This window comes from Microcebus murinus, chromosome 9 (assembly GCF_040939455.1).
Source record: "Microcebus murinus isolate Inina chromosome 9, M.murinus_Inina_mat1.0, whole genome shotgun sequence".
Lineage (NCBI taxonomy): Eukaryota > Metazoa > Chordata > Mammalia > Primates > Cheirogaleidae > Microcebus > Microcebus murinus.
This window is the reverse complement of record NC_134112.1, coordinates 69,603,759-69,617,409: the sequence shown is the minus strand read 5'-3', so window position 1 is coordinate 69,617,409 and position 13,651 is coordinate 69,603,759. Positions and strand designations below refer to the sequence as shown.

At 36.4% G+C, this 13,651-nt stretch overlaps 1 protein-coding gene across 1 annotated transcript in view; it reads right to left on the bottom strand.

Moving 5' to 3' along the window:
• The window catches only part of MDFIC (MyoD family inhibitor domain containing), an 88,561-nt gene that overhangs the window by 54,256 nt on the left and 20,654 nt on the right, over nt 1-13,651 (bottom strand). Inside the window, 1 exon segment of the mRNA XM_012736134.3 lies at nt 13,263-13,385. Within this exon segment, the coding sequence (XP_012591588.3) occupies nt 13,263-13,385 (123 nt within the window).

The window sequence follows — 13,651 nt, the reverse complement described above, 5'->3', positions numbered from 1 at the left end:
TTAGCCACATCCTTCCCAAACAATTTGTTGACATTTCCAGCTGTCTGCTGCATTGGTTCCACAATGGAACTCATAGTCTAAAATAACTCAACTTTTGACTTATCCATGGTTTCACAAAAATTGCTTTAAAAATTTTGAAAGATAATCATGAGCCAAACCATGTGTTTGAAAGAATGAGGATGTAACAGTAAAAATAAAACAAGAGTTGGCAAAGTGAATTGTCAGAGATATCAACTGTCAATCCCACTACTTAAGGAAATCAGACATTTCATACTTAATAACCTCTCTTTAATGTATCTTCATATTGCAAAAAAGGGCATATTCCAATATTCTCTATATATCTATTATATGTACATATATATTATTAATATAAATAATTAAGCCCAGAAATTGTCTTGAATTTAGCACAATAAAGGATGAAATATTGAAGGAATAATATTATATTGCAATTTTCCCAACTTTTTTCTGTAACATAAAGACATGACACAGTCTTATCAGTAATAAGTGGTAAAAACAGTGGTAAAACACAGCAGTCATTTTCAACTAGGGAAGTGGACTAGAATTTGAGGCTTGGAATAGGGCTATAATTTTGAAAAACTGCCCCCTCACCTGTTATTTTAATACAATCAAGTAGGTCATAAACATCCCAACGTTCCTACCCTTTCCTCTACCCTAGCCCCTACTAAGAATTACTCTAGGCTTAAGAGATGTACGCTGGAAATCAGGATATTAGCTGTATGACTTTTCTGAGCTCAGTCTGATCTATAGATAATAATACTTATTTCCACCTGCCTGACATAGCTGCTGATAGGCCAAGTTAGATTATCAATATAAAAAACTTCATTAACTGTAAAAAGCTGTAGTAATTAACACTGTTACTATTACTAATAAAAAAAACATGCTTTAATATGCATGAACTGTGGACTGAGAAAATTAGCTCCTTAAGAGAAGCAAAGATAGTCAATCCACATTTTAAACAAATTATCACAGCTTAACTAATTGAAAGCTGTCAGTCTCCTACAGAGAAGCTAAGTGTAGTCAAAAGGTAAAGACTTTCCTTTATTCAACAATTAAGATAGAAGCATTAGGAAAAAGCTCATTGCATGGCCCTGGGCTAACAGATGTGAGGGCTACGGAGCTAAATGAGACACCAATCCTATGCTTAAGAAGCCTTCAGTCCAGTGTGGGGAAGAGGGTCACAAACACATGTACTACAATTTGAAGAATCTTTTAGGAGAGATAAAGATAAACACCATGAGTCCAGAATGGAGGGAAATCACACAGGCTTTGCTTGCTGGGCTGGAGATGTGGGGTGCGTGAGTGAAGCCTGGATGAAGGGAAATACAAGACAAACAGAAAGAAGCTCAAGGAACATATTTTGGCTGTGGCAAAAGTTCATGAAAGGAAGCAGTGTGGAAAAAAAGCAAAATTTATTTTATTCCTAGAAGCAATCATCCAAAATCGTTTACTGAAAGTTTATCATGGTCCTGGAATTATGCTAATTGCTGGGGATGCAACTTAGAGCAGCAGACATTAGACACGTATTGCACAAATAAATTACAAATTGTGGCAAAAGCTAAAAAGGAAAGGGTGCTGTGAAAAACAGGAAAACCCATTTTAGATGGAGAGGTCTGGGAAGGCCTCTTGCAAGTGACAATTAGGCCTGAAGAAAGACCTGGTATGCAAAAGCCCAGGGCCAGAAAGAAATCCAAAGGCAGCTGAGAGATGGAAAGGAAGCCAGTGTAACTACAGAGGCAGAAAGTGGGGGAGAGTGGCAAGAGAGGGAGGAAATTTCAAGCAGGAAACACATCCTGCCAAATGCTACAGAGAATGAGGACTGAGAAGAAACCACTGGACAAATTGAGAAAAGTGACCTATCAGTACCAAAAGACCATTGTAGTTGTAGTAAATACTTACTAATAATTCCAGGACATAGACCAAGATAAACTAAAGTATCAGCCATGTAGACTAGAATTGGGATTGCATATCAGGACCTGGTGCCTAAGTATAAACTAAATTGACCCAGTGATGAAGAAACTAGAATATAATCGGAATCCTTATAGAACAGTGTCATAAAATCAAAAGGCTAGAATGGACCACAAATGGGAATCAACTAAAAATTGAGAAGTAGAGACCTATCAATTAAGATTAGAGAACATACATTTATACTAAAGCGAATCCTGCCTCTACATCTGCGGTCCCTAACCCCTGGGGCCGTGGACCAGTACTGGGCCAACAGCAAGAGGTGAGTGGTGGGCAAGCCAGAGAGACTTCATCTGTATTTACAGCTGCCCCCCATCACTCACATCAGCCACAGCATTAGATTCTCACAGGAACATGAACTCTACTGTCAACTACACATGTGAAGGATCTAGGTTGCATGTTACTTATGAGAATCTAATGCCCGATGACCTGAGGTGGAGCTGAGGCGGTGATGCAAGTGCTAGGGAGAGGCTACAAATACAGATTATCATTAGCAGAGAGGTTTGACTGCACAATAAGTGCAATACACTTGAATCATCCTGAAACCATCCTCCTACCCCAACCCCATGGAAAAATTGTCTTCCATGAAACCAGTCCCTGGTGCCAAAAAGGCTGGGGACCATAGCTCTATATAACTTTTCCATCTATGATCCACAGCCCTGCTGGAACACGAGTGAGGAGACTGACAGTGTGGTCTGTTCCCATAGTTTCAGTGTGAGCATTGAAGACATGGCATAAGGTCATGGAATTTAGGGAGATAATGAAAGATCATTTGCAGGTTCCAGCTGGCCAAGAAAAAAGTCAGGCAAAGTCAAGAAGGAGATGAGATACTATGGAGGAAATAAACATAGTTAGTAGATTAGGCATAATTATTACAAAGGTAAAGAACAGGAAGAAATGAAAAAGCAAATTTACTATTTCAAAATTTTAGAATGGAGCAAATTTCAGTGATAAGGTCCATTGTGTGTCCATATATGTAAAGAAGCAAGTGTGAAATAGATAAGTCATAGACTTAAAGAAGTAAAAAACTGATTAGATTTCAAAGAAATTAAAGGAAGCTCTACATCAGTCAAACACTGGAAAGTCTTGACTTAGAAGGTCAAATATAATAAGATACTGTAAGTCAGCCCTTCATATCAGTGGGTTCTGCCTCCTCAAATTCAACCAACCATAGATCAAAAATATTCAGGGAACAGGGAGAATGGATGTTTGCACCTGTACTGAACATGTACAGACTTTCTTTTTCTTGTCATTATTTTCTAAACAACACAGTATAACAGCTATTTACAATGCATTTACATTGCATTAGGTATTATACGTAATCTAGAGATAATTTAAAGTATATGGGAAAGTATGCTTAGGTTATATGCAAATAATAAGCCCTTTTATGTAAGAGACTTGAGCATCTGTGGGTTTTGGTATTCAAGGGGGGTCCGGGAACCGATTCCCCACAGATACCGAGGGATGACTGTGGTTAGGGATCACATAAGTTAAGCTGGAAAGCAGAACACAGTCACGGCCATATCACACTCAACACCATTTTGCACAATGACCGACTATCTTAAGGCTCTGCCATTTGATTTTCAGTGTGACCTGGGAATTAATGTGCTATCAGTGTCCCCTTCGTATCAACTGTCCAGGTACCAGACTGGCATCTCGCCACAAATTAATGCTGAAATAATTAGAAGATCTTGGTGCATGAAATTGTTCAGCCTGCCTTGAATTAATCCAAAGAAATGTGGACTTTATGGCAAAATTTGTATTATTCAAATCCTCTATAAAAAAATTCTATCTATGTATCTATCTATCTATCTATCTATCTACATACACATACAATTTCATTGGGGTAAAATCTCTGAAATTTAATAAATTTAAAAGGAATCCTTTTATTTATAAATCAAAAGAGATGTTTTAAACATCTAAATAAAAAATACGGAATGACTTTTATTCTTTTTCTTTAAAAAGTATAAAGCCAATGGCCTCAAATTGAATGAAATGTTGAAAACTTAAATATGCAAAAATATGGGTTTGATTTTACATTTCCAGTTGTAAATATTTGTATGCAGAATTATTTGATAAGACTTAAAAATCTACTAGATACGGGAGAAGTGCAATAATAAGAACCTAACTCACAAGGAATAGTAAGAAAATGATGATTACTCATAATCACACCATGTATTGGGTGTGGTGCTGCTGCCACTGCCTACATTATCACTCACCTTTGTGATTATGACAGCACCTTTGTAATGCAGAAGGCATACGGTGAAGGTAACCTGCAAAGACAGGCCTCTATAGAAATGATACATTAGTGTCTTTTTCATACAGAAGTGGAATGATGGGCAGCATCCAAAGATGAGATATATGGTCTTATTATGATCACACTGGCATGAATCAATTATTCATGACAATTTGAGATGGTGCGAATCTTTCCCCCCCCTTAAATTATCCAATCTGAGTTCTCACAAATTCTCAAAAACCATGGAAAATGTATTTAATTAAATAATGTTCCAAAAGCAGAACAAATTTCTCCACCCACTCTCTTCTATGGTTCACTTAATATAATTTTCACTCTCTAATACTAACATCCAAGTGTTTTAAAAGAGATTTCCCTAGACTTCTGCATACCCTGTTACAGAACCAGGGATCTGGGAAGAATCCAGCTTTGGGTGGAAAACTGTAGAACATGGATTTACCACCAACTCCTCAAGGGCTAGTTGAAAGAATCATGGGAAAAGTTACAGTACTGACTCCCAGCTGTGCTAAGATTTCCAAAAGGGGCAAGAAGGGATTTCCACCAGCCCCCCACATTCTGATACACCAGTCCCCTTCTGTACTGAGCCATGGATAAAACTGGAAGCAGGTCTCACCCTTACTATTTATTGACTGAAGCTAAATAAAATCACTGCCTCCCAGAGCCCACGGTAGTTGCTCCATACAGCTACGCAAGCTACTCATGTTTGTGACAAACATACCAACTGATATACCCAAACCCAGAAAAATTCTTTCACTCCTGAACTCGAGGAACTTACTGAGAAAAAAAGATCAAATAGGTATGGAGCATGACTTGATGCTCACCGGAACTGGAGCCCCACTCCTTTAATGCCCAGGTGCGGCTTCATGGAAGTGAGACATGTGCAGTTGCAAAGAGCTTCACAAGTCACTGTCTTGAAATTCATAATAATTTTTTAAGAAGAGGCCCTAAATTCTCATTCTGCACTGCCCTCCATCTCCCAAATTATGGAGCTGGTTCTGTCTCCTGCAGAACCTGAAGGAAGCTGAATCCCCTAGCCTAACTCTAACCTGAAGCATCCTCTGTGGGTGACTAATCTCTACTGCTACGTTGAAAAGCTGGGCCCTCACCCTGATTATCTTTTCTATAGTGTAGAATTTTCTTTTAAAAATATTATTGCTTTTAATATAATAAAATAATTCTCTCCCAGGGGGAAAAAATCGACAATACAGAAGAGAGAATACAGAATATTAAGTGAAAGTCCTCTTCACCTATATTTTCCCACTCAATTTCATCTAAGTCCCTAAAGGTAACTATTGTGAAGACACAGATGTATGCCTTGCATTAAGAAAAATATAAACACACACAATATAATTTGATATTATTTTATATCAACCTATCCTTACATAAACATATATACATATAAAAACTGACGTCTTTTTTTTTAATCCCAATTTTGTATATCTACTAAACTAGATAGAGAAGATTCTTTAGAGTCTTACAATAATGAAAACTGGTTCCAAATAATCTGCATTATTTTTCATTCATTTCGGGGCCTTGATATTCTTAGAGAATATCAAGCTACTCTTCCATTCCTCTACAACAGGTGATTGACCTTAGGACAAAGCGGCAAAGAACCAGAGATAACCAACTGGCTATTTCTCCTGAACCATTAAGGCTGGATGAGGAATTTGAGAGACTGATACTAAGAAACGTAAATAAAATCCTAGCTTTGCATCTTATTGGATAGAAGTTGTTTGTTATTGGAACAAACATCCAGGTCTCTACTTCCTCAACTGTTAAATATGGCAATTTGCAGACTCCAAAGCCTCTTTCAAACCCAGCGTTCTGGGTTTGGTAGAAACTACCTCAGTCACCCAGCCTCACAACCTTGGCCTTCACATCATCTAAGATTGTTTTACCTTGGAAATCTTAAATTCACATTTTCCATTCTCATAATCCATCTTCTCTTTCCACATATCCTATTCAGTTACTACATCTACACTTGTTTTGTTTTGCTTCTTAAACAATAGAAACCTTTATGGACTATTAACTCCACTTTTTTCCCTTATTTATAAGGCCCTTCATGTTTTTACTTCCTTCCCCACCCTTCTTATACCCATCACTTCAAACCTTCTTTAGACAATATCCTTTGTCCCATTGTCATTTCATCACAACTAACATCTGTCCAAACTAAAACCTTGGCCTCATCCCCAGCACCTGTCATTCTCTTAACCCCATATGTCTTACCAAAAGAATTTAGGAATATCAGGAAGGAAATGAAAACCTTTGACCAAGAGAAGATATAGATTAAAAATCAAATGCCATGGAATATAAAAAGAGTGAAGGATAAAGTAATAAATTAGAATAACAATAGTAGTGGTAAGAAGAAGAACAATAATAATACCAGACATTGTGCTTTACAGTATACAAAGCACTTTAACAATATTCTCATACAATCTTCACAAAAAACAAATCTCCAGGCATTGTGGAAAGCATTTAGAAAAAGACAAACAAAAACAACTTTGGGGGAAAGACAAAGAGGTACACATTAAAACATCTATTTCCATAAGCTTCAAAACAGTCTCTTTTTACGTTCTGCAAATTAGTTTGTATACAACTTGTCATTTCACAACCCATTAAAATCCATGAGCAAATTCAAATTTACAAATCCAGACAAGCAGAGGTAAATATTAGAAGGATTCATTCCCAGTAACAATCTCTAAACAGTAATAAACTTCATTATATACACTTCTAAACAGATGACCAACATCTATGTATGCAGTAGGATTACACACATCTGTGGGGAAGTCAGAAAAAGATATGAGAAGGGAGAAGGAAAGATGGAGGGAGGACAGGAGAGAGAAAAGGAAGAAGGAAGTATGAGAGAGAGGGAGAGAAGAGAGAGACAGAGAAGCAAGGAGGGGGGGAAAGTAGGGAATGAGCAAAGGAGAGAGGGACAAAAAAGGAAGGGCAGGAACTAAAGTAGTCTACAAATTTTTACTTATATGTAGGCAAGATATATAAGGAATAGGTGTTCGAAAACGGACCCTAAATAAAATGTCATTCCTATCTACCTCCAAGGAAAATGAATGTTTTCTAGACCCCTGCCATAAGAACTTCACCAAACACTCTACAGAGTAGCCTTATCAGTGAAGAGGAGCTGAATTTAAAGCTTAATTGCTTTAGTATCATTAATGTCATCTATATATACTTGGAACTTGACATGAACAGACTATGTGTGGTTTAGGAGCAGGAAGGGAGTTAAAAGAAATAAATGCAAAAATGCAGTGATTTAGGATCTTTGTCACAGAACTTTAAAGTCTGAAATAATAAAAGCAAGATGGGTAAAGCATCTCTTCTCTCCTGTCACTAATTCAATACACTTAAGTCACCAAGCATTTATTAAACATAAACCAGGTAGCCACCAATGTGCTGGTTATTTTTGTGGGTAATGTCAAGGGTCTAATAGAGTCTTGGTCTATGTACCCAGTGGAGCTATGATGAAATTAAAACAAAGAAAGAAAATTAAAACAAAGAAAGAAACAAAAACCCTTAAAACTGATACTTGGGAAAAAGGATAATAATAATGAAAACTGACAAAGTCATTGAGTGCTTACTCAGTTCTGTGCTAATGAAACATACAATATGCATTGTCTTATATATTCCAAAAATAAAACAATGGGGTACATAGCATTATCCCCTCCTTTTTAAAGATGAGAAGTTAGGGCTCATACAGAGGTTAAGTAACCAGCCCAACACCAGCAGTAATGATGCAGTCAAGGTCTGAACCCTGGCAGTCAGTTTCCACTGACCTCCCAGCCCCTGAACTTATGACACTCAAAACAAAAGATGGTCAATGGTTCTCCCCAGGTTCTGGGCAAAACCAAGATGAGGATGGAATAATGCACCCTGGGCAAGAAGTATGTCTAGAATTTGATCTCCATTCTAGAACACAGCCTGTCACAGGCTGTCACTGACCAATGAGATAAATACAGTAGCCCATCAAAAATGACTTAAGATTATCCACCCAAACTTGAAACCAAACCATTTGTTTTATTTTAGAATAACTGATGATAAAAGATTACTTTCTAAAACAATAATCAAAGCATGTGAAGTGAAATCACATAACCATTTGGTCAGCACATTGAAATATAGAGAATTTTTTCTGAGAGCCAAGTGGAGGAGGCAAAAACACGAAGCAAGACAAAAGTCATAATGACTCGCTCCCAGTATGGGCTCCAAAAAAGTATGAGCATGAAATACTAGGGAAAAAAATACTAGATTATCTAAGAAACATAACATGAAAGAAAGCTATGTCTACCAATCTTAACTAGGTGGTAGTTATCTGGGGCTTGTTTACAGCCTTTTTATATAAAGTAGATTCTAAATAAAACCAAATTAATACTTACTGAAACTTATATTCAAACAAGAGAGCTAAGCAATGAAAGAAATTTAAATACAAACCTCTGGATGCTCTTTCCTTATCATCAAAGTAAAAAATGTTTTAAGTATATAAATAGTAAACCTCAGTATCTGCTTTTCTTTCAGTGCTTTATTATAAAGTAGGCATTCCCTAAAGTGATGAAATGGTATTCATTAAGGGGTGATCAGTAGCAAGTTGGCAAAGGCTAGGACAAGAAATAATAGAGTTCCTAATAACAGAGCCTGTTGATGTTGAGAGGAAATGCAGATGATGCCAAGAGGAAGGTTTCAAGTAGCAGGATGAGTGAAAAGGCATGATACAGGAGCTCCTAAGGGTGAGCAAGTGTGAGTTAGAGAAGGGATGGCATTCTACTGCCAATTAAGTGCTTACTATTATGAGAGCTAAAAACTCTTCAAAATGAATAAATGGGTTAAATAGAATGGGGATTACCATTTAAGTAGAGCATTCTAACTTTGCTTCAGACCATGGGAATTCTATAAAATCACAAAGGAGAGAATTAGCTGAACAAAATAGTTTAATTTAATGGGAAATTTATTTCAGAAGAGAAGCTAAAGAAAATTTCTGGAGTTAAGTAATGACATTTAGAATTAGGAGACGTTTATGTAAAAGCAATGTCCAAGGATAAAGTTAAGTAATAAGAATTTTCAGAAAGAACTAGAAAAACCTGAGATAGAGACCTGAGGCACTTTATAAAGAGGAACAAAGAAAAATGTAGGCTCTCTACTGGAAATAATTAGAATAGTAGAATTTGACCTAAATTAAAGAAAAATATTACACATGCCTGAGTGTAAGCACAGGAACACACACACACACACACACACACACTCCCTTTCCTACCTTAGAAATCCCCCCAAAGACTGAGATCAAAATGTTACTTCTGTTCCTTTTCTAGTCTAATTAAAACATGAAATGTTGCCTATTGCCTGTTATCAGTTTATGCATATTATGGGTTAAATAGAAAAATTAATATTAATTAAGGGTGTCACTTTACTGCAGCATTTATTTTACTAAGTCAGAGGAACAATGATCATAAAAACAAAGCATAGATCCAAATTATATACTGTACCATATATGCTAATCTGAGTGGAAAAGGCAAAGTTTTAGCTGGTGCTCTTATAAAAAAGGTACTGTTATAAACACCAAAATTTAATCCCATCCCAGAAAATAATTATACACCAAAATAATTTCTCAGAATATGAAAGCCTTTTGAACTGTAAAAAGAATTTTAAAAATCATAAAATAAAAAAGAAACTTTCCAATTATAAAATTTCCTCACAAAACCTCCATTGTGCTTTTAATTCTTTATTAATTTGATTTAGAATATTTTTTAAACAACGTTAAGTGGCTGGGATTATCTTTTTAAATTTAAATTTCATAAGAAAGAAAATCACAATGCACATTCCCCGACCAGATTGCCTGTGGCCTATTTTATTCGAAATGTTTGATTCCATATGGATTTCTTCTCTTTATTTATTACTTCCAGAAAGAATTCTCTCTAATAAGTTAGCAACTCAAGGGTGACTGATTTGAAACCCACACCCTGAAAGACTGCAGGACCCCAGATCTGCCACCTGCAATGTTTTCTAGAACTTCTGTGTGGAGCATGAACCAAGTGTGAGCCACAAGCGGGTGGTCCACTGAGGTTAGGGTTAAAGTTCACAGCATAATTTGGAAATTATTCTCAGTTTGGATGTCATTTATGAGGCCTGAGAATACACCCTTTAATTAGAATACAATTTCCAAAGCAGCCACTCCCTTGACTTTCCAGCGCTCAGTTACTCTCAGCAAAGAAAAGTAAAAACAGCCTCATTACACTGACAGCTAACGGTCCCCTGTAAACGAAGCCCTAAATGTCCAACAAAGAAGGCAGCAGCCCATCTGGGACAACGAAGACTAACATCTGCCAGCCTCACTAACCACTCTCAGAAACACAGAAAGCAAAAGCAGTCATAGTCAACAGAGTCCCTCTCCTTCACTTGCTTAAGCTGCTGAGCTGTGCCATGGAAGCTTGGAAAAAGAGTGGGCTGTGCATTTGAAAACGTTCCCACACCCTAGCCGGTCTCATTTTTCTGATGATCCCTGCATCCAGCCAAGCTCGCACTACAGTGGGAACACTAACATCAATTCCGTGGGAGCCAGCTGTCCGCCTCTTCCACGGTGCTCAGGGAGCCACACAGAACTCCTGGAATGGGAGCCAGCCCAGTCCTGACTCACCACAGATGTGCCTCTCCTCCCCCATGGAGCTCTGAGCTGGAGTCTCCCTTTCCAGGGCCCCTTGTTATTACCAAAGATTTAGTGGGTCCCAGAAATGTGCTAGATGCTGGAGCAAAAGGAAAACACACAACTCCCTAACCTGGGAGTTAAGAGACACAGACATTAAATTATGCAGAGATGGCCAAGGACCCTGTGGGGAAAGCCAAAGAAGGAAAGTCAGGCAGCCATGCAGTTTTATCAGGCACTTGGAATAGCAGAATCTACCACAATACAAAACTTTCAAATGCTATCCAGAATTGAGTCAGTTTTAAAGATGATATTAAATGTTCCACTTTTGCAAATCCAGATATCAAATTTTTTTCTGTTGATCCAACAAAGTAGCCTTTGTCTAAAAAAGTGCGACTGTGAAAATAACAAAAACAGAGTTTTTGAAATTTATAATCAGAATTCAGTCAGATGTCACCCACAAATATTTGGAAACACTTGCCAGCTTGTTCCGAGCAGGGGTGGCACTATTGTCTTTGGCCATTATCCTTTGTATATCCATTCATCTGTCAGTTTTCCCAGCAGCCCTCTCGGAGGGGGCTATAAATCTCTCTATCTCTGCATTCCTTCAATGTGCATCAGTAGGAAACTAGACAGTTGTTCCTGAATGTTCCAGTGTTGCATGGCAGAGAGTACATCATTACCTCAGTAAAGAAATTCTGTCATGCAATTTACAGTATTTTTGATCAATGTCCACTTAACCAGTATAGGCACTAGAAAAATTCATTTTAAACCTATCCTTTTAAATAGTATGAAATCTGTGACTACAATGAATTTTAACACATAGCACAAACACATTTAAGACTAATACATTAACATGACTCTCCATATCCTTATTCAACAGTGTATATTTTTTTGTTTTTGTTTTTGTCCTAAGAAATCTTATTCACATTTTCCTAGTGTGGGCCTTGGAAAAGAAGATTAGGGAAATAAATCAATTAAATGAAACACACACACTTAAAATTCTGTTACTACAAAATAAAGTGAGAAAACAATCTTACTTCCCAACAGGTAGGTGAAGGTAAAATTATCCCTAAGACCTACCTCTTCTAACACTTACTAACTCTACTTGCTAGGAAATCACAGATAAAATGTGCCAGTATCTCACAAACCATAAGTTTAACACCAGCAGAGTCAATGTTTAGATAAAAGGCAAACAAAATACATCTGGGGGATAAATGCTTACTTGAAAAAATGTTTATTTGATTCTTTTGGGAAAGCAAGATAAATTTTGCTCCTCACTAATTTCTGAGTCTCACTTCCTTCCTTCCTACTCTCTTCTCCAAGACAAAAGTATATAAAAACCAAAATTGTTCTAAAATTAAAACTAAAAGACACTCATTTTTAGAGCTTTTGTTTGAATACTGAAAATTTCCTTCAATAGAATTTTTGTTATTGTTTGTTCCCTGCTAAGTTGGTCTCATCCTTCCAAGTTTCAAAATAAGTGTAGTATGTAACCCAAGAAAGGGTCTATATTATGAAGTTGTATAAACTAAAGAATTAAGTTTTTAAAATTAAAATTAAAATAAAACAACACTTGATTCCCAGAAATAAATTCTTCTCCTCTGTCTACTATGAAAAACCAAGAATGAGACATAGTAATTTAGTTGCCATGAATGAGAATTTCAAAAAACGTATTCCTGTGCACTTCCAGGTGAGACACAGCAGTGATCTTTGCTCCTATATGTTTGCTACATAGAATAATTCATTATGTGGCAAATTCATTTTGAACCCACCTGGAGGAAATTTAGCAACCAGAATATAAGCTCCAGAAGGTCAAGAACAGAACATGACATGCAATCAGCATTATGAAAAGCACCCAAAAAATATATTTCAGTGCATTTTGAGAGTAAAATACACATACACACCCAAAGATTTTGTCTATATTCTACAAAGCAATTTTAAGAAGAAGGAGAGGATTGAAAAATTTTTTTAAAAATAGTAATTATAAAAAATTTGTTACCATTTGGCTAGGAGAACAGAGACCACAAGAGCATTTACCTTTTAGTTCTGTCTTTCTCTTTTCAGTTTCATAATCCACATATACTTAGAGTCGTTTGACTTCCACTTATCGCTGCTCAAAAAGGAAGTGATTTTTTACTAAATCTCTCTGAGAAAAGTCCAAAATTTATGGGTCAACTCCTCCTTTCTAATGAAAGGATGAAAGTTGACAGCATTATTTATATCCTAGTTTTAGCTCTATAATTTAAAATACTAACAAAAACACTGTTGATAAGCTGTTGATTTACAGATTTGCAGCAGAACAATACGGGACAATTAACTGAGAGCATATTATCACAGTCATATCCCCAAATCACTCAAATTTTTCCTAAAAATACTTACTTCTGATAAGTTCACCATCAAGAGGATTTCCCCAAATGGACTGGTCTTGTATCTCTCCATGTGTGAAGTGGCTATTGGTAGCTTGAGTTATATCTTTTTCAGTATTGTCTTTATCACATTTTCCTGAATAAAAAAAATATATATATACATTTATTATTGTTGAAGGTTACATCTTTTTCTCTCCTTTTTTTAGTTTATAGATTTTTTTCTAAATACTTCTAAGGCTTCCATAATTTAAGGAAATGAGAGAGGTATACATGGAGTGACTATTGCATATATTACTGGCTCAATAACAAATATTTATGGAGCATCTACAATCTGCTAGCATTAAAGAAACAGAGGTGTTCATAGTAAAAACAATCTATTAAGATTATAGTAAACAGATAATT